General features: G+C 35.8%; 1 protein-coding gene across 1 annotated transcript; it reads right to left on the reverse strand.

Moving 5' to 3' along the window:
* Positions 1-23: 23 nt before the first annotated feature.
* Positions 24-6,842, reverse strand: LOC124636323 (homeobox protein DBX1-B-like). The gene is made up of 3 exons (XM_047172370.1): positions 6,550-6,842; positions 2,828-3,042; positions 24-656 (listed from the first exon to the last, which is right to left on the reverse strand). Exons 1-3 carry the CDS (start codon positions 6,791-6,793, stop codon positions 504-506), a joined length of 612 nt encoding a protein of 203 aa, XP_047028326.1. The 5' UTR covers positions 6,794-6,842; the 3' UTR covers positions 24-503.
* Positions 6,843-22,571: the final 15,729 nt, after the last annotated feature.

A 22,571-nucleotide genomic window follows, 5' to 3' on the forward strand; every position in this document is an offset into this window, starting at 1 on the left:
ATATATTATAAAAATAAATTAATCTTACACTTTGTCTTATGTATTGAAATGTAAACTTAACCTACAATTAAAGTTTCTCGGGCTAAAACACCATTAAAATTTCGATATTGAAAATTCTTGCTTGTACTTAATTTATTAAGTGCCTTATAGATATTGTTATAAAGAAAGGATGGTTACAATGATTATTTTTTATCGTAAAAATAGTCAAGAAACACTATTTACTGATGGATATCTATAAACAATAGTCATACCACCGCGCCAAAATATTGACTGCACCCATGTCACCATCTCTCACCTAGTTCATAAAACTTAGTTTAAACTTCTGAATCTTCTATTACACGTCTCCAAAAACGTCGAAACCTGACTCAGATAACAGGATTGAACTATGTTCCATAGGTAAAGATAATTATCTCACCCTCTTACCACGCAGCTACTGCTTCGCGTAGGGACAGATATCTCGTAAAATGTTTCCAATTATAAAACTCTTCAGTCCTTAGTTTCAGTTAATCACTGAGTGTGTCCACGTCAATATCTTCATTGTCATCATTGGTGGAATCTGGGTCTCGTCCAGGTAAGCCCGTAGTGCCTGCTATACCACCTCGACCTTCTTTCGTGTGCCGCCATTTCATACGACGGTTTTGAAACCACACTTTTACCTGTGAACAATAACACAATTCAGGATTATGGTAGAAGAGGTTGTAACCGCGCGCGCGTCACGGATAATTTTTGTATAGCCTGCGAAACTCAATTCATAGTTTTCTAAATTGAGGAAACAATTGCTAAAATCAGTTCGAAAGGTCCAGAGAGGTATCCCCTACAATCCCACAAACTTTATTGCTAGATAAAAAAGAAGAAAGTAGACTAAAACAGCTGGCGTTCGTTACTGGGATCTTTTGGGTAATAGGTACCTACCTACAAGTTACCAGGGCCTGCCTAGCACGGCTAGGTACGGTTAACTTTGGAAGACATGCCCGCCGACGGCTTCAATACTAGGTCCCTCACTCTCACTCAGGGCCTCTCAGAAAGTTTTCTTTACGCGTTCAGATTAATCATTATAGAAATAAACAGTATCATCATCAGTTTTAACTGAGTAGGTACCTATAATATTTGTCGTTGGTTTGTCATAGGTATACTCCGATCTTGTATCTCAGTGATCTCGTTATTTTCAGGCTACAGCAATGAAATAATTACGTAGCGCTTTATTAGCGCGAAGCCGGCGCTCGGCGCTACCAAACCGCTTAGCCCTTGGCGATACATTGTCAAAAACCATAGTCGAATTCAGATGTTTTGTAGCGATATGGACAGCTTAATCGTGAACGGTCCAGGGGCTGCAGTTGGCGATATTTCTAATCAATGAAGTTGCTGGCCCTTCAAATGGGATTTGGATTTCACTTTCCGTATAAGTAAAAACTAGATATAATTATATGATGTTTCTCTTGGTTTTACTTACGTCCCGTGGAAACTACTTCCCGGGGATATGTACCTATATAATTGTAGCTAAATTATTAATTAAAGTTTCGGGCAAAAGATTTTTTCGCAGAATGCGTCGATGTATAATTTAGTGTTTGATAGCCAAGCTTCCTCAATAAACATGTGCAAAGCAAAATGCTACTTTTGTGCCGGGTGCGCGAAACATATCCTACGTGAGCGGGACGCGAGTGATTCCGCTGGCGGAAGCTATTTCATTGATAAAAACTTCAGGCTGAACAAAATATTTCGCAGTACACGTGTTTTGTTAAAAAAACAGAGACAACTATCATTGTAGGTATATTAATATCGGGGCTGTGGGTTGTTCGAAAGAGATACCACGGCCCTGGTACATAAAAGGCCTATGACGGAACACGACGGTTTTTAGTCAGTAAGAGTCTGACACTCCCCCCTCACCGCTGCTAACCCACAGCGGGAGGGGTCATTTGATGATTTTTGACGTCGTTAAAAAAAAGGTAAATTAATATTATACATGTCTATTAGAATTAAATAGAGTTCATATTTATTGGAAGGTAAAGTACATTTAACAACAAATATAATATAACCTAACCTACCTAAGAAAATCAACCTTTTCGTAAAAAAAAATAGGAATGTAAAATCATATTATAATAGTGCCTATATCTTTACAACCTCTACTGGCTGATCTTCATCAAAATTAGTGAAGGATGCCATTAAAGTTTCTTTTTTTTCATTTATTTTTTTCCGAATAAACAGCGTTCCAATATTTTTTACAGCAAAAACAGCCAATGATGTTTTCAACGAGGAGCTCGCTATGCTTGACAACCTCTTTTTGGGTGATTAAATTCTATAACTTTTTGTTCCTATTTGACGATTTATTACACAATATAGCTACGGGATTTAATTTGTGCTAAAATGTTTCTCATATTTAAAATTTTACATGTTGAATTTAAAATTTGCTTGATTAAACCAAAAACTTATATTTCTGTAAGTTTATTAGTTTTTTGTTTTGCCTCGGTATAAACAATCGGTATAAAATCGATCTATCGAAATATTTCCCTTTAATGAAAACCTTCAATATTAGTTTTTTTTTTTTATATCATTGCTTCCTTTGTAGTAGGCTGTATAAGATTACTTAGTCTGTATAGAAACATAAGTCTTATGTATAAATGAGGGGGACTTTTGAGTAGGTATATTAAAGCATGCAAGTATGATATGGAAAACAAGAAAGACGTTCATTTGTCGTATCAACAAAACAAAATGTAATAAATGGTAATTAATCTGCTAAGCATATTCTTTGACCAAGTCCATCTATTTCTCTACCACCATCTCCGAGAAATCCCTTATCCTTTAGCTACTGCAAAAAAAAAGTCAAACATACTTGAGCATCAGTAAGTCCTAACGTAGCCGCCAGCTGCCTCCGATCCGGTTTCGTGATATACTTCTGTATTTGAAACCGCCTCTCCAAGCCCTTGCGTTGAAGGTTGCTGAAGACAGCTCGGGACCAGGAGCGCTTCCTCTTGCCGCTGGACGTGACATCACAGCGAGGCGCTGACGGCTGCGGCGGTGATGATGATGGGAGAGGGAGACGGTAGACTGGAAGAAAATTGGGGTTGTTAATCAAAGTGGTGTATTTAGAACCATTAGCGACACAAAAAAAAAATTACCGACTTCGAAAAAGGAGGAGTTTAACATTTTTTTTTACTGCCTCGTTGGTTTAGTGGTCGCAAGCGCGGCTGCTGAGCACGAGGTCTCGGGTTCGATTCCCGGGTCGGGTCGACCGCCGAAATCGCCTTATGGGTTTTCTTAAACTTTCACAAAGCAGCCCGAAGTCTGGAAGTTGGTGATTGATTCACCTGTGCATCGGAGAGCACGTAAATGTCGGTCCTGCGCCTGATCTCTTTCCGGTCGTGTCGGATTGCCGTCCCATCTGGTTATGAGAGTGAAGGAATAGGGAGTGCACCTGTGTCTGCGCAAATGCTCGTGCACTATAATATGTCCTGCGCAGCTGGCTGATCTCCTTAAATGAGAACAGTCACCGTGGCCGAAATCGGCCGTGGACGCCATTAATATATTGTATTTTATTATGTTTGTTCCCTCATAGATATTCGTCGTTTATAAACTGATTTGAACAATAATTTTTTTGTTTGAAGAAATACAGATATTTCCATATTTTTTTATTTTATTGAAATATTTACCTACATTAATTTTAAAAATACAGAGTGGTCTTAAAATCTCAAACCGCAAAATCCTCGCACCCATTCTATTATTACCTGCACCCCTTTTTTGTTTCGTTTTTGAATGAAATTAATTTATCCACTTGAAATATTTACTTTTATTTATTAAGAATAATACTTATTTTTATAAGCAAAAGGAAGGTCTACTGCTAGGATCGATCAATACCGAAGTAGAAAAACGTTTTAGCAAGGATTTTACTGAAGACTTGAACAAAACAAAACAAATGAGTTAATTGATTTATTTCTGAAATTAATCGTCTATCTACTTATAATATAAAAAAAACCGGCCAAGTGCGAGTCGGACTCGTGCACGAAGGGTTCCGTAAATTACAGTTAAATCAACCTATCTCAAAAACTATAAGAGATACTTTGATCAAACCAAAAATCGTTGAAAGAGTTAATTAGCATGCATCACCTCTATTTTTTTTAGAATTTTATACCCCGTAGTTATAAAAATAGAGGGACATACTTTTTACGACTTTGAGAGCTGATATCTCAAAAACCGTTCACTTTAAGAAAAATGTTTTTTAGAAAACTTTATATCATTTTAAAAGACCTTTCCATTGATACCCCACACGGGTATGTACATCGAAAAAAAAAATTTCATCCCTCAGTTACATGTATGGGGGGCCCCACCCCCAATTCTTTTTTTTACTATTTAGTGTCATATTTTTGTAGCGGTTCATACAACACATATTCCCATCAAATTTCATCACTGTAGTACTTATAGTTTCCGAGTAAATCGGCTGTGACAGACGGACAGACGGACAGACGGACAGACGGACAGACGGACATGACGAAACTATAAGGGTTCCGTTTTTGCCATTTTGGCTACGGAACCCTAAAAATGAATTGCTGTTCGTTAGTCTGACTAAAACTACAGAATGGCTGGACAGATTTGGTTTTAGAATGTTTGTAGAGAGATCTAAGGATGGTTGAAACGATACGAAGTTTGTTGGGTCAGCTAGTTATTAATACAGTATTTATAACACTAAAGGCGCGGCTCCACCGCAGTGCACGCTGTGCACGGACACGCGGCGCATTTTAGCTGCGTGTATTCATTTGTTTGACAACGTGGGTCTACGTTTCCACTGAAGTACACGAATATGACCCACGACTATGTATAGCGTGGCACGGCGCACGGGTAGACCCACGCTGACAGCGTTGAGCTACGTAACCGCTTACAACAACTGCTCTGCGATAACCGAGCTGTACATAGTCGTGGGTCTTATTCGAGTACTCCAGTGGAAACGTAGACCCACGTTGACAGCGTTGAGCTATGTAACCGCCTATTCGAGCAAGCCACGCGTGTATCAATGACGTCAATTCATGCGTAGCCTCTCCGTGGGTTGCAGTGGACACAACCACATACATTTTCTTACAAAGCGAAGCTTAATACACGTGCGTAGCCTCTCCGTGCACCGCGGTGGAGATTCTAGATCTGTTTCATAAATATTTACACTATTACATTCATTATTATCTTTACAATTAAACTTAAAAACTATTCTAGTAAAAAACCTACATATTCTACTTAAACTACATATTTACAAAAATAAAAACAACATAATTATTAGAGTAACTTAAAAATAAAATAAATCACTCTATTATGTTTCCTCCGTCAGGGAGAACTTTTAATTCTAAACTACTGTTCCCCCTGAGTCCCGACGGAGTTATAACCGCATGCGGAAAAAAGCTGAAGTAGTAAAAATTAATTGTCTGTCTAAATTTTACTTTGATCACGGGTCGCAGTTTTGGCGTGAAAGCGCGAAAGATATATACACAGTTATTTTCATAAAAATAATTGTATAGAGCAAAAGACATCAACGGGAAATATTTTACTCAGTACTTGAATATTTGATTTGAAAGAAAAATACGTTGAGTGTTTAAAGTTATCCGACATCAAAGCAAATAAGTGGGTACCCAAAATAAAGTATATTTTTAGGAATAGGACAATAACTGTTTTTCCCATTTTTTTCAGTCTACTATGTACAATTTCATAGAGCAAAAGACATAAACGGGTCAAAATAACGTGCTTTATTTCTAAACAGAAAACATACATAATTATCCAGCAACTATGATTTTGAGCAAAATAGAACTCCACTGATCAAAACAACGAGATAATACCTAATTAAGATTTATTAGAAGTCGATTTAAAACAGATAAATATGTTTTAAATTTTAAAAATCTAATTTAAATTAAGTAGGTAGGTAAGTATGCATTTTCAAAGAATAGCTATTCTGATTACGAAATAAATATTTTATAACATTTGGCAAAAATAAAACAAGAAAGTTCAAATATTTATAATATTCAAAAGTTCATTAAAGTAAGTACCTAATTAATAGTTTCTTAGTTTGTTTTGATTTTTGCGCAAAAGGCTCCTAGATTTGCGACTCGTAGAGAATAATGATACTTTAGGTAGAACTTCGAGGTTGTAAGTTTGTCTAGAAGTTCCTTATTTAACTACCTATCTATATCATCTTAGTCTAAAAAACTTATTCATGGGTATTTGATACTAAGTTTTTAATTTTATAACGTCTTATTACACTAATATGTATTTGCAACACCTAAAAGCGAAAATAAGCAGCAAATCATTGAAGAAAAAAAATACAAAGGGATTAATCAGATAACAACGTGTATAAAACACTTTTTTAAAACTATGATTCTTGTAAAGAAATATAGCTATAACTTTCATAAACATTTACAAAACATGACATCTGCTCTGTAAAAAACTAAATTATTCAGTCAACTATTAGCCAAAACTAACCGTCCTGACCTAAACTAACCCTAATACTATTAACAAACCTTTTAAGTTTTATAAACTTTTACTTCAACAAACAGCACAAAAAAAAACGAAACACTGACGAACCAGTGGTGGGCCTCAATGCTGGATGTAAATGCGAGTATGGAAGCGGCAACGGCAGCTGCAGCAGCGGGGGCTCATCCCTGCAGCACCGGTACAGCGCAGCCACGCACCCCGCGCACGGGGGCTCCTGGCTCCGACCCACCTCCGTCACACCACTCGGCCGATCACCATCATTGTTCCCCAATATACTGTCCACACTAAACTTCAGCTTCGTCACAGGCGTAACGTCACCATTCAACGAAGTCATTCTCACTTAACTCCACAAACGAACCTTCTGTTATGAAAGCAACTGAAAAACTGACAAGCGTCGCGCCTCTGTTATCGGCGCAAGCGCAGGCTGGGGGCGTGCCGATGCTAATGGAGCGTTCCGATTGGTCGATAGATATTGGGCGTTGCGGCCGCGTTATGGAGTGAGCCAGCATTGACTGATCGTGATGGTGCCCAACAACTGCACTTGTTTACAATAAAATGCCTCTTTATGTGTTTTATATGACTTTGCACTTTAGATTTCATTTCATTGCTAAGGAACTTACGTCATTTTTCAGTTTATAGGATCTCCTCAAAAATAATGCTACATCCTACAGTTATTTAAAACTATTAACCGGACTAGGACTACCTAAACTTATTTTTGTTAACAACAATAAAACACAGATTTTTTTTTATATATTTTGGTTGAGAGTCACCATTTGAAGTGCTTTCGGTTCTACTTTGACATTTTTAACAATCCAGTTAGGTACTAAAATAATATTTCAAGCGCGACTGTCTTTAGTAACTAAAAATATTCACTGATCGTTTTATTGAAAGAAGCCTGTAACAAAACATCCGTGTATTATTAACTGAAAAAAGTAGGTACATGAATACAAACTTCCTACACACAAATGAAATGAAGATGCTCAGATGAGCGAAATAGCAGACAGCCACTAGACTTCGTTGATATGGCCACATCATGGGTTGTGAGGACAGCACTTCCATACAAAAGCAGCAAAATATGACCAACTGCGTTGGAAAGGACGACCACCCGGTAATTGGTAGACAAATATACTGAAGGTTTTATGGAGTTGAGACCTGAATACGAAAACAAGCTAGAACAAAACAATCTGCCACAAAATATGCAAAGAGACTACAGTTACAGTAGGAAAAGTTTGGTGTTGCGTATCTTTAAAGTAATTTTTCATCCCACCATCTCGGAAAGAGTAGTTTTACCCTTTGATATCTGAGCGCAAAAGCCGTTTTTATCCCCTAGAGCGGCAAAGTGATTTGAATTTAGAACATCGTGTGCAATACTCCATTTGTGACAATCTTGATAAGACTTTTCAAACAAATACATATTAAACAAATAAAATACTGCTTAAAATAATTATTCAATTAATTAAGTAATTTTTATTATTGTTTTTACGTATATTTTTAACCTCGTTTCATTTTTAAACTGAGTTTTCAAATAAATGAACTTTAATAGGTACTAAGTACTTTTTAATTTGATACTCATATGTGCGCGCCATTTTGTTTTTTTTTACATTTAGTAATTTCCTCGATGAGGTAGGATGAAAAGTTACGTGTTGCACTCGAGTGCAAAGATTTTTCACCTTGTGCTCTTTTGATTCCCTCGCTATCGCGCTTCAATTTTAGAATTTTTCGCTTGCTCGGTCATCAAAATTGAGCACGCGGTTAAAAAGTAACTTTGCTTGTATAACAAATAACTATTAAATCATCAAGAATTTACCAATGAAAGACTTACTCGACAAAGTGCATTTAAACGCAGGAAGCAAACATACGACGATTGTTTCATAATATAAATATCTACGAAGATTTAAAAAAGAGCGCTTAAACATACAGCCATAATTTAAGGAAATTGCTTTTTATGGTTTAGTAAATTCAATTAAAAAGAATTACTTAATAGGGTACGACTAAACAATATTCAGCATCTATAAAAAAATACTTTTAACCAGTAAATTCAAAGTTACATATTAAGCTCCAGCCACTCTTTCAGGACAGAGTGTGAATTTTCAGTTTGGAAACCATTCGTCTTCTAGGACATGTAAGAATATACGTACTTAATGAACATTTAAAAATAAATATTTTGTTATATTTTTTTAATAATAAGATATTGTTAAAATAAGTCTCTAGGCATACTTACACAACCGCGTAGCCAGATGGAAATTCCGATAGAAAAAAATATTCTAAATTTTAACGAATAGGATGTAGAATAGGAAATCTTTCAACTCCTGACTAGTTGCCAAGTGCTTAGAATTCTTGCTAAAATTCACGTTAGTAATAAAGTCTTCGAAAATTCGAAATTGGAATCTTAATAAATCCTTACGCTTTCAACCGCACATACACATAAGAATGTGGGTTGCAGTACACAAAACAGATCCAAGAATAAAACTGAATATTTGGACCACACTCGATTATAGCCACTTACCTAAACATAATACAGAATCAATCGATATAAGAACAACTGTTAGCTCTAAAACGCTCAAATCGATTACGGTTGAGTTTATTTTGCTTGTCAGAGCACACCTGTGCTACATCCGCGGCAACAGATATAGATCCCATCATTACAGAGCATCGGCTCGCTGCGCGCGCGCACATTGTTTACTCGATAAGTATCAATGATCTGTGGCCAACGAAATTATTATGCATGTAAGTAGCTATGCTTAGCTGCTAATTATAGCTCGCCAGATGCGGACGTAATCGACAGTTTTATTTAAAATATGCCCATCGCCAATGGCGTGTGGTTGAGAATACCATTCAGGATTTTTCCGTTATGAGGCCATGTTTTAGGCAGAAAAACCTTCAAGAATTGTGTTGTGGTCAGACTTTTTCCGCTTTCGTTTTTTCAGTTACCAAAGTCCATACACAAAGAAAAAGGTCTGGCTGTTAATTACTTGTTAGTATAGTAATTGCACTATGTAGATTACCTACAAAAATAAACGAGAAAATACGCTCAAATTAGCATTACAAGTATAACCCAGCAATAAAACGTAACATTAACAGGCTGCATTCGCATTAGCGCTGCAAGGATTTCATGGTCGATATCGGCTGAGCATAAATCAGCAATATAGTTTAGAGTCGAACAAGATTGGTGTCAGTGGCCCGCGGTTGGCAAACGCAACGCCAATAGGATCAAAAGATTGGCGCGAGAACGTATTACTTCGCACACGTGTGAATTATACCAACGGCTGGAAAGCTCTAAATCATACGCTATGGTTTATTTACCAATCATGATATATTTTATGATATCCGATAATTTGCAAATTCCCGCTAATCTTTCTTGCGAAACTTTTTTAGTTTCAGTTTAATACGATGCACGCAGACAACTTACATTTTTTACAGCATTTTCTCTCTTCTTCGCCTACATTAGAGCAATAAATTAGAATTTGCTCCATTATTTCGTGGTCTGGAACTAATAACTTAACAGTTTACACCAATCTTTCAGGATGCTACGGTAGTATAACATTTTTATGATATTTGTAAAATATATTTAGTTTGTAGAGCTTAGAGATTAGAAGATATACAAAGGAAATTCCATGAGCCTAAGATAAAATGAATGTATACCTTCTTCCATACTAAAGGGCATTCAGGCTTCAGAAAAAATTAAGACAGTAAGAAGTTTTGATATTCAGAAAACATATCAATATATGATTAATTGAGGCGTCGTTAATAACTTAATTTTGTTTAGGAATCTCAGTAGCCCAGCGTTGTGAAATAATAAACAGATAACCGTAACATGTGATAGTGATTATGCGCAAGGAATTTTAATACATATAACAATAACATTAGCGACCGCTATGAAACTGTGTAAGTCCGTTTGACTGATATTTATACCATGTATACAAACTATACAACCCTTAGTACAAATAAAGTGGATACTAAATCAAGTTTAATAGTGTAACTCGGTGGCGCCTCGCTTGTTTATCGTAAGTTCGATTAAAAACATGATAGTCCGGGAATCAAATGCGGTGACGGGTGTTCCCAACGACTTCCTTATAGGAGCGTCATTCTAATTCAATCACTTTCCGGAAATCACATCTTGGGGAGATTTATTAAGTCTGCTCTTGTTTGTGAGATAGTAAAGTCGACATAAATGTCTATAGCGAGTTACGACGGATAGGTAGTCGAACAATTAGGCCATCTGATTCCGAATAAGTGAGTCAACAAACACAGCATCCTTCGGGGAGCGATGGCCGCTCATTGTATCCTTTATTTATAGGATTGTGATTGTTATATTATCGAGATACGTTATTATCGCGGTAATGAGTTTTATGATCCTCCTGCTGAATAAATATACATGTGGCCATATTTATGTTTTTATATTTTCGTGTATTTAGTATTCCAACATTAGCTTTATATGCCGCTAAATGCAATCAACGTAAAGTTTATTCATAAACTTGGAAATAATTTCCCTTGTATTATATTTATTAAATAGGTACTAAATATACAAAAACACAGCATGGTGTCGAATCAGATTCATCATAGTCAAATGAAGGTTTAAGTATTTTTTATAATCATATGAGTTTGATACATCTTGCACTATCAATTTTCATCTAAGTCAGTGGTTCCCAAACTTATTTTGTCTACTGCCCACTTTGAGAATAAATATTTTTTTTAGCGCCCCCCATTTTTTCACCTATTTAAAAACCACTATAACTTCAAATTAAATTAATTAATTATTGTGACCTATATATGTTTATTAACGGAGAGTTCTAAACGAAACTTTTACTATAACCCGCAACTTGGAACCTGAGCGCAGGTAGGTAACATACCGCGGCGCTTAGGTCTCAAGTTGACTCTTACAGTGGCGGCGTAGCATCGGGTGGCACCCGGGGCGGACTACCTATTGAGCACCCCCCAAAAAAACGACAAAATATGGTGCAATATGGTCATTCATGGTGCTTTTTGCCTCATAAAGAAACCGGAGACAGATCACTGCAAACTTTTGAAGCACTAGCGAAGCGAGCCCGTAATTTTTGAGTTTTGGGACATAATAGAACCCAAACATGTTTTATAAAAACCAGTCACAAGTGAAAAAGCCGCGAGCGCAGCGAGGGCGAAATTTTTGAGTTTTGGAAAAGTAAAGTACCAAAAAAAGTTAAAAAAAACCGCGCAAATTGTTTAGTTTTGGGGCACAAAAGTACCTCAACAAGTGTGGAAAAAAAAAACACTGCAAAGAGAAGAAGTCGCGAGCGCAAATTTTTTGATTTTTGTGTCGCAATGATACCTAAAGAAATTAGAAAATAGTCACTGTTAAGTGAAAGGCGCGAGTGCAACGAGCGCAAAATTTTTTGACTGACTCAAAGGGCGCAGAATAAACCAGAAATGTTGAAAAAACTGTTTTTTTTTTATAACTTTGAGGAATTAATTTAAGTAAACCGGGAAAAAACATAAATAAACGAAAAAGAGAGGGGTGACAGCCGGACTGGCACCCCTCCAGTGCCGCCTCGACGTCATGCCTTGTTTGCGCATGCACTGTTGTAGTTTTGTTTAAAATTTGAATAATGAAGTGAACCTAGGCTTTGCAGATTAGAATGGCACCCTCAGTGACTCGTCTCTTCTGCCCGTGCCATCCTGGTCGTACAACTTGAACCAGCCGACTGATACAGGAATTCACAATTCGGGTTATTTAACAAAAACTTGTTAAAACATGATAGATATCTACGAGTACTAATAACTATCAAAATGCGAAAGTGTGTCTGTTGCCTTTTTATTTGTTTGTTTGTGTCTACTTTAATTACGAAACGGAGCGACCGATTGACATTGACGTGATTTTTATTTTTTCTATATTCAGTAAAATAGGACAGATATATGAACTACGTGGAGAGAAATATAGAACCGAGTCTGAGCAATCTTGTAATTCATATTAGTTGATGTTCACAAGTCGTTGTCTAAGAGGCCTCCTAGCTAAATAAAATTACAAATCACCCCCCAGGCCTCTACACAACGCCCCTATTTTCTTTCTGGGTCTCTTACCACCCCCCTTGAGACCTGCAGCGCCCACAAGGGGGCGTTATCGCCCACTTTGGGAAACACTGATCTAAGTCATCACTTTTAAATACAAAGTGGAAAATAAAGTGACTAGAAGCATAATCTAATCTTCAATCGTAATTAATGAGGCCACTATCATTTATTACGGATGTTTCATAATTAATTTACCAGTTTAAACATGGTATAATTGCTGGGGACTCGTGTTCTTATTAGCAAGTTAAACACACGATCCGTGACATCCAAAGTTTATGGTTTTACGCAGAACGGCTACCGTACTCTTTAAGTAAATAAATGAATATTGCGACTGATATAAACTTAGTAAGTAACCCTTCTTTACATGGGAGCTAATATAAAATTCATGTTCTAGCTTGTAAAGTAAAGTTAGCCAAAATTTGTTTAAAAACCATCTCCACGCTTGCCTACGTGATGCAATCAGTCGTTCAAAAAACTAAAATCAAAGTTAACAGCAATTTAACATTCCGCCACCAAACAAAAAATCGGAGATTATCAAAAATATTGATATGAGATAATTATTTATACAAATCGCTGTTTCATATTGGGTGTCTGTGTCGCAATAAATATTAAATATCGGCGCCGTTAAAAATATCCCCTTACAGTTTACGAGAGCGCTCGTCGACATGTTTACGTACGGTGGAAGGCTATCAATTCGGTTTTTTTCATCTGACCTTACGATATAGGCACCTTCCTTGCACGCGAGCTTTCTCTTAACACTGAATGCTATATTGTTATGATTGGCGCACTGAATCCTGTATGAAAATTATGTTTTACAGGTTACAAATTTTAATTATTGACCTAGATAATTATGCCTCCAGGACTTATCTTAATTTGTGTAAAAAACTTGACAGCAGGTACTTACTTAATAAAAAAAAAATGTAGGTACGTCAGATTACTCAGTCAGTAGTTCCCCCAGGAAGTGGCTGAAACCGCTGGCGGAAGCCATTATAGAAATAAAAGCGATATAATCAATAAGGTTTAGTGAAATTCAAAGATCACAATATTCACAGCCTCGACTGGAACCTAGCCGTCGGGTTTGGTTGTAGCTTATGTTTGATCGTAAATTCAAAGGGCAGACAGTATTGTTTGAAGAGATATAAATTGTGCATAATTCTTGTCTCTGTATTTGATGTTACGTAGGCTGTATTATCTATCATCCCACTGAATATTCATAACCAATTAGAAAATGCTATTCATGTCACAGCAGCGCGCTATGACTATACTTTTAAGAATTTATAGAATTTTGTGTGGAAGAGTCCCTGTTTTCATTTACATGGTTAATTAAGGCAATTGAGTATGCTATGTATGTACCCAGGAATATTGATGACGATTTTTCTCAGTTGTTCATCAACAGTTGTTTAAATTACGAGTGTTCCCTGTCGGATTAGTTTATCTATATGTGAACATCAACACACTTAACCTTACGTGTGGAAATGTACCTGCCTACATGCATTTTCATTGTTGAAAAGACAGGATCCGCTGCAAGACCCCATCACACACATCCCTATACTGCTAGCAGAATAAGTTATTTTGAATCAGATATTACCCAACTTCCATAGTTACACTATTCACTAAACACAACTTAAAATCACACCGCAACTAATCTTCATAATTTCCTCTAAGCCAAGTAGCAGTTCATCAAAAAGTCTCCATAAATCCCGTCTCACCTATGACATATATTGTTACCAAGTAGGGGGGACATAAACAGCTGATAAATCTCTTTGGATCGCCCACGACCTTTCGAACACATATTAATATTTAATTGTAGGCGCGATATCATCACGGAACGCATAAGTAACTGTTAATAAAGTGTATTGTTGACTTGAATTATCCTCATAAGTCTGCCGAACGAGACTCAGATCGCGGGGGGCTATTTTCATGTTGTTTACGAATGTCGATTGTTGGAGGCAAGTAAGCAATTTATTTGGGTAGATTAAAAAGTCGTATTTTAACAACTTTGATAGTTAAGTATTGGTACTACTTACATACCTGCAAGATTGAAATTCGCTTTTTAAATGTTGTTACGAATTTTGCAAATATCGAGTAAAGCAAAGGCTACTACTATAACTAACTTTATTTTTAAGTTCATAGTAACAAAACGAATACTCAACTACGCGTGGAATCTGCAATTATCTATCCACTAATGTAAGTATCTCGAAGAATTCTAAAATGTTATCCAAATACCTATTTAAAAACTTGTTTTTCAACATGATATTAAAATCGATAAAATTTTATGCTCCCAGCAATTATGTAATTAGAAATCAATAATATAAATCTTTGGTTTCCTGCTGCGAATCACCTATGTATGTCACTGTATATTCCTTTTTTTGTAAACGAGGTACGATCAATCTTTTTTTTTTTGTAAATATCCAGTCATAATTTTTATAATTTTTTTAAAATCATTTTTTTTAATATCATCTTACAAATACAGTAAGATGCAAAATTTTTTTTCGTTACTAATTTTTAAAAATTAAATATAAAAATTTTATGAATTTTATAAACACGAGAATACACCCCCAAGTTAGTGGCCGGTGTACTTGGATGTCGCCCGGGGAAATGCTTTATATCGAGGCATAAGCTCGCGCCCAATAAATGTAATAAATAATACCGCGTCGTGTGAGACTCGCCACGGATCCCATAACAACCGCCTTAAATATCTGTTCCTGTTCGTAATAAAACAAACCTGACAAAACATTATTCCCAACTAATTGGTTCAGTATTCACAGTTTTGTGTTTATTGATTTTTCGTCGTCGGATTTTTAAGGACACTTTTTTGTATGTGTGTTGCGCTTTTGTATTTTTTGCTATTTCGTTTTTATTTAAATTATGATTTATTAAAATGTTTGGTAAAAACTGGCGGGACATTTAGAGCGAGTATTTAGAAATAATCTAACAGTCTCATAAAATGTAACATTGGAAAAACTACAATGAAATCTAACATTGCCGCTACGCATAACAAGTCTAATGTAAGTATTACATATACTTAATTCTAATTTAATAATTAAATACTTAATTCTTTTAGAAAACTTTCAAAGCTTTGCCTAATGGTTCTTTTTCGTCGAGAGAGTAAAGCCTCTGCCCTTTGGGTTTTTGCCATATTGGCAAGATACAAAGCTACTTGGAAATAACCAGTTTCAACCATTTTATTACTAAAGCGATATTGAAGTTTACCTAAATTAATTAATTTTCGGAACACCCAGGTGGCAATTATTTGTTTTAAATATTTTATTCACATGATTTAAGACATACGAAAAAAACGTGTGATGTTTTTTAATTAAATGTTATTTGCTTTGCGTCTCTCCAAGAATTCTTAATATGATTTAACTACCTACTTTTAAAAGTATGTGTGTCATTTGGCAGATTAAGGTTCTTTCTCGAGCAAGTTAACGGGAGAACCCTAAAAATATATAAAAGCCGATAACCGTACATCACTTTTATTAGTTCCGATAAATAACACGAATAACTTTCCGATGTGATCGATTCTAATGTGTTGTTGTATTTATTGTAATTAGGAGCGGGCGGGCCCGCGCGCCGCGGCTATCGGACGCTCTCGTGTGGCGCGCCCATCAGATGTAAACTGTTTATTAAGAACTAATAATATTTGCATAATCGCATTTTAATACAATATTCTATATGAAATTCAATATTAATAGCCTATTAATGTTGGAAATTAGCTCGATATATATGTATTCAATGAATTTTTTATAGTAATAAATGCACAAAATCATTAACTCCAATCAATAAAATATTATTAATAGACGTTGGAATAGATACCACATTAACTAAGTGGGAAAAGGAAATTGTATTTTTATTGCTATTCTAAGCATACCATAGCACACGGATAGAGATTTCAAATTTCAACCTCCATCTTGAGTTTTTTGTTAATTTTATACTTGCTATTAATTTTATAGTTATTAATTTTATTGAGGCCTTCGATTCCTATTAACTAATTTTGATGATATCAAATGATCGGCTATTCCTAAAATTCTAATTCTCAGGAGGTTGATTAGTAACTAAGTGTGCTATGGAATGTTATTAAAATGATGACTTCTAATTAAATTATTAGGAAATACGATAATAGGCATATATGATACCCAAATTATTAGAGTCTTAAATGTTCACAAACTTTCACAACTTTTTTTATTAATATGGCCAAAGGTTCTATTTTATACTGATCCGTGCAACGTAGTCATCGTAATGGCTAATCATAAACTCGGGGAAGATTTGAAAATACTTTCTATCAATCTTTTCCAAAATATTTTAGCGAATATCCTTACCCAAAATGGTTCAACCTATCAAAATGAGCCTAGCCTCTTTGCTATCGGATCACAATCCACGGAATCGGCATTTACCCGCGTAAATTCAGATCGTGCACATTGCAAAAAAGGTGCACAAGGAGTAACAAAGGTTGTTGGAGTGTAAATCACAATAAAAGTCCGTAGAGACGCCTGCGAGGCCGGCGGAGGCCCAGAGACGAATTATGATTGCCGCGGGACGCTCGTAAAACACCCGGGTAGCGGTTTGTACGGTGCACTCAATTTCGTACTGTGTATTTAATTAATTAATGAGAAAATGCTCCCATGTTGCACGGCATCGATGGAATAGTTTCTCATTTGGACGCGTTCATCGCAAATTTATGCGTTTATTTGTTGACTATTTTGTAATTAACACCTTAGTTTTATGAGCCTGGGTGCTAATGTGTTTTAACATGCATGATGACCTTAAATTATATTTTTATTGATAGGTTTAAAAAACCTTTCTCTGTTCGACAACCAATACTTGTCTATAGCAGCCTACATCCTCCTATATCCTACATTATAATAGGTGGTCAGTGTAATAATGCTATGCAAACTAAATTGTCAATTAGTAGTGTTGTGACGGTATCGTAATTTGTTGAGTGCGTGTATGCCCAGGCGCCGTATTCCCGTATCTCGTGTCAATTTCTCAGGAAGCGGTCAACATAAAAATAATTTAGTAGCAGCTCAATGGGACATGATCGATACTCTTGTAACGCCTGTTTTTGAATTTTAATTGCTTATTAGCTAGATGAATTACTTTTTAAAAAGGTTGAATGTTGTAGCTTTTTGTTTTTGATGTAGTTGGTTGCTTTTATTGTTTCGGAACATGGCAGGTCCTTAGGGTTGTAGGTATTTAATTAATGAATAGACTGATATCACGATTAAATCAATCAAAGCTTTTTCTATTCCTTTGTATCTTCTTTAATTGTAAATTTATTAAATAAAAAAAGAAAGAAAGAAACCGAACATACTTCTGCACAAGTATCTGACAAAAACTTTCAAGTTTCAGTCCAAATCAAGTCCGGCTTTCCATACCCACCCACGCAGACTTTCCTCCATTTTCACAGACACACAATTTGGACAAAGGCTCGTAACTGGATCCAATGAAGCATCACCAAAAACGGCTTTACAAAACGGTCAGCACTTCCTCAATATCGGTTCGTAGGCGTGTACGAATGTTGTGGATAAGATGGTGACCCTACACGGTAAAGAGGGGGACGTGAGGTGTCCGGCGCGGGCGCAGCGTGCGATAAAGCAAGGCGCCGCGGGGTCCCCGGACCTCCAGCATGGCGGAACTGGTGGTAAGGTTTGTATGGACCAGACTGAGTCACCTTATATGTGTAACTTTTGAGTGTTTCTATACAAGCTTATCGGAAGATATAGGCTATATAATATTACTTAGTAAAAGATGATTTTCAGACGAGCCGCAGTTACTTCATGTTATAATGTTAATTTGAATGCTATACGACTTGAGTTAAAATTGATATTCGTCAAATCATTACTTATTGTCCTGAGTTGTTTAAGGATACGGGGCAGTAAAGCTTGGTGTCATAAATTGCATATATTCAGATCAAGGCCCGTTGCATTGCGAATCAAGTTAACGAATACAATACAGACATTAGTGAAACAAATGATAAGCTCACATATTTCGACGATTTTACGAGGAGTTAGCGAATACGCGAGGAAATAATTTGATTCAAATAAACATACGAACATCGTTCATATTCCGAAAATATCCTTTGGCTTATCCACTGTGTTCCAACTTGAATTCTCGCGCCCACCGCACCGTGTAAATAATAATTAATTTTATTGTAAATGCTTATATTTTATTGCAGGATTTGTCAACAGAGTGCGCGATGTATTTTGTTGCCTGAGATATTTATTGTTAGTTTCTTAATGTAATGCCTAAGTGGGCATGTGGCCATACACGAGTGTTGCAACTAGTCACTATCTGTGCCAGTATGCGTTCACTGTATGAACATCGTGCCATTTTGAATGGTAATTTGTTGGGCCTGCGTTCATAATAATAATTCATAGTCCGATTGGCGTATTATATGACGCTCCGCTCGTATCTATTTGCATATCTATAAAAAGATTAATACTTTGAAATAGTTGTTTTTGCATATATTATCTAATTAGTGATCTGTTTAATGTGAATTAGGTAGGAAATACCTAAAGTTACTCTGATTTTCCCACAGTTTACATTAGGCTAGGCATAGCTATTTTATGTAGTCAGTTAGCTACAGGACAATACACACGGTAAAATCCAATAAGTTAAGATAGATGCGAGTAAAGCATACTTTTCACTATTTTCCCTAACATCTTTAGAAAATCCTCAAAGTCGTAAAAATTGCTCAACAAATTGATAAATACAAAACATTTAAGAAGCAATAACCGAAGACTATCCAAGTCCCATTTAAATAGATACTTGTTAGATATATCGCTTCAAGTTTTCATAGCAAGCAATACAGCGACGCCTGAGCAATATCGTTATCGACTAGTTACGACTGTACCAAGGCACGATGTTACGATCTTTTACTATTCCAGCACTTATGCCTAGCAGTAGTTATGAAACTGGTTACCAAACAGCTCAGTAGATCATACTTATCACTTATCAGCGAGTGACGCCGATGTGTGCTAATGAATGATTTTAAAGTGCCTGAGTTATCTCAATGAGCGCCGTAACGAAGTAATTGCAAATCTCTATAATTCCTTATTATGATGTAGATGAGATAGGACCTTGTTATTACCTATTTCTAGGTGTTTATTTGCCGGTGTTAGATGCGGTTTGTAGCAATTTATGTGTGCTGTTGAAACTAAGCCATATGGTTGCTGCAACTGTGTTGTGAGACGTTTGTTTCTGGTATTGATAACGGGTTTATGAATTGAATAAGAGGCAATTTGATATAGGGCGTGACGTAAAGCATTCTTCTGCAAAAGATTGTTCTTTTGATCTGTAGTATGTACCAGTGTCTACTCGAAATTTGCATACCGATTGAGCGGTGAGATATGCATGTACGTTATGTAATTTACCAAAACACCTGTACCTAATACCGTGTCTCTGCAAATAAAGATTCTTATTCTTCTTATTCTATTCTTATTCTTTTACTCTTATTTCTATCTATCACTATTTATTGAGTACGTGTACATTTGTCGCCGTTATCGGAACCTATAAGGAGGACCATACTTTATATCACATCCATTGTTTTCTACTTTATAGCAGAAAGTTCAATACAGGAATGAATTTTAAGCAGTGCGCAAAAAAAAACTGGTGGTCCAGAATCGTTAACAGAACATTATCTGCATCATCAGTAAAATTTTTTTTTTTCATTCTTTTGTCCGCCCTAAAATCATCAAAATATGGATACCAACTATTCTTACGCGCGCCGAGCGGAGCACGCGTCGGTAAACCGGTTTCGCGTTGCCGCCGTGCATACTATGACGACTGTGACCGTACTATCGGTTACAAAATAAACATCTTTCGATATCAATAACTTTTCTTTTTTGTACTAAAACACTACAAAATAAAAATATACGTATCTATAAAACTTATTTAACTATAAGTTCACAAAGTTTGCGCACTGGATAAAATTCATTCCTGTATAGCAAAATACTTAGTGAACATGGATGTTGCAAAGATAGGTGTTTTCCACAATAATCGTGCTGGTTTCGTAGTTTCAATTGGTTCGATTCTTTGATATAACTTGGAAAGTGGGTTTATGATTTGCGAAAGATTAACTTGATTGATTACATGATCGACCAATTTATACCTGTACAGAAAACTTTTAGCCTTGTTTTACAGTGATTAGATTAGCTTGACAATTAACAATAAATGTAAATCAAAGGCGCCGCAGACTATAAAGTTAAGTATTATTGATTGGTGACACATTCCTGAACCTTAGGTGGGTGGCAGATAACATAAACGTAGGTCGTTAAGTTGCTTTTATGTAATAGCCAATAGATTACAAAATGTGTCCTTAGGGCGCGTCGTTCCAGTACATATCTAATTTTATATTATATATCTAATTTTGCATAGCTATGGAAATTAATATTACTGTAAAAGTCGATAGTTAGGCAAATGCTATTTCTTATTTGAAAACGGTTTTTGGTACTTACTTATTACATTTTTCTCAATTACTTAATCAGGATTTAAAGATTCTTGAGGCAGTTGGGGGATATCCAACACTATTACATTACACAACATACTTGAGCTCTTTGACTCTTACAATTCACGGTTGAACATAATATATCACAAAATCATAGTTCAACTGAAAAAGAGAAATTAAGCTTAAGAATACCTACGTTGCTAGTAAGGTACTTACAAAAGAAATAACATTTATTTCTTTACACAAATTCTCTGAACAAGAACTCCGATATATGCGTTAAATAAGACCTACGTAAGTAGGCTTTTCTACGTAGAGCATGAAGTTAGCGATACTACTTCATTATGTTTTTTTTCTCAGATGAACATAAATGCACCGATAACTTATTGATTTGAACAATTCTAACCAGGAAATTCCCAGTTTAGTATGCATGCAATAATGACAACATTACGTTGACAAAGCGCGAGGTGCAGTTGCCTTCGTACCCATATTTTATTTTAAAGCGCTTTGTCGAAAATCCCATAACATTCGAATCGATTGTAAAGTCTTGCAATGAGATCTTTTACGATGCGATTCCGAGTCGAATTCAATTTAGTTTAGAGGGTCCCAATCGTAAACCTTTGACCTAAACACACTCGATTATTCGAGTCATATTAGCACGAATAAATCGAGCCATTAAATAAAATGTTAAATTATTCAATTCACTATCGTTTTAGTAAACATAATACTATTGTGATTCTTTTGAGGAGGTTTCTTTTGATTTTATGATCTGGATAATGAATAAAACATGTTGTGGTAAATTGATACAATAGGCATATTGAGTGATTAGTGTCATGTTTGAAATTGTAATTGACAATCGTAGCATTTGCCTTCACTTATAATAACTCTATTATAAATGTACATTCAGTCACACTCTTCAGAGACATTTAATGATTAGGTACTTAAGTCACTCCTTAGTGACTGATGCCCATTTTCACCAACAAATACCTAAATTAAGGGATCCCCTAAGAGCATTTACGGAACACTTAATAAGAATTTCGTTTTCACCAAAGTTCCCGTATCCCTTATCCATAGTTATTTATGTCAAAATTGGGAGAGCCCTTATTCTAAGTGGCACTTAGATTAAGAGATTGTTGGTGAAAATGGGCAGGAATGTCATACAAATCCTTCATTAAGGAATGGCTTAAGTAATCATTAAATGTCTCTGAGTGGGGAGGTAAAAGTATCTGCATACATAAGTTGGTACCCATTATGTATGAATCATTGTAGGACTTACAGACGAAGGTGCACGGTTTTTCAAAATCAACGATAAGGAAAAACCACTGTTTTTCCAAGAGCTTTTTCAATTTATTAATTTTCAGAAACTATAGTATAGCAAAATTCCTCGAATTACCTCATTAGATGGTGTGGGCAGTGACTCAGCATTGAATTCTATGGAAAGAGGTACGCTTAGTTCTATCCATTGATATATTAAGATTGAAAACAAAAGTTCGATTGGCAGGAATAGTTAATCACACCGGAATAGTGAAGCCTGAAAATACAATAACAGAATGGGTAATTCTGACTCATTTGTCTAGTGTCTAGCCTGAAAAGCTTATTGAGTTTTACCTTAACAATTTATCTTTAA

Source organism: Helicoverpa zea, chromosome 14, assembly GCF_022581195.2.
Source record: "Helicoverpa zea isolate HzStark_Cry1AcR chromosome 14, ilHelZeax1.1, whole genome shotgun sequence".
Lineage (NCBI taxonomy): Eukaryota > Metazoa > Arthropoda > Insecta > Lepidoptera > Noctuidae > Helicoverpa > Helicoverpa zea.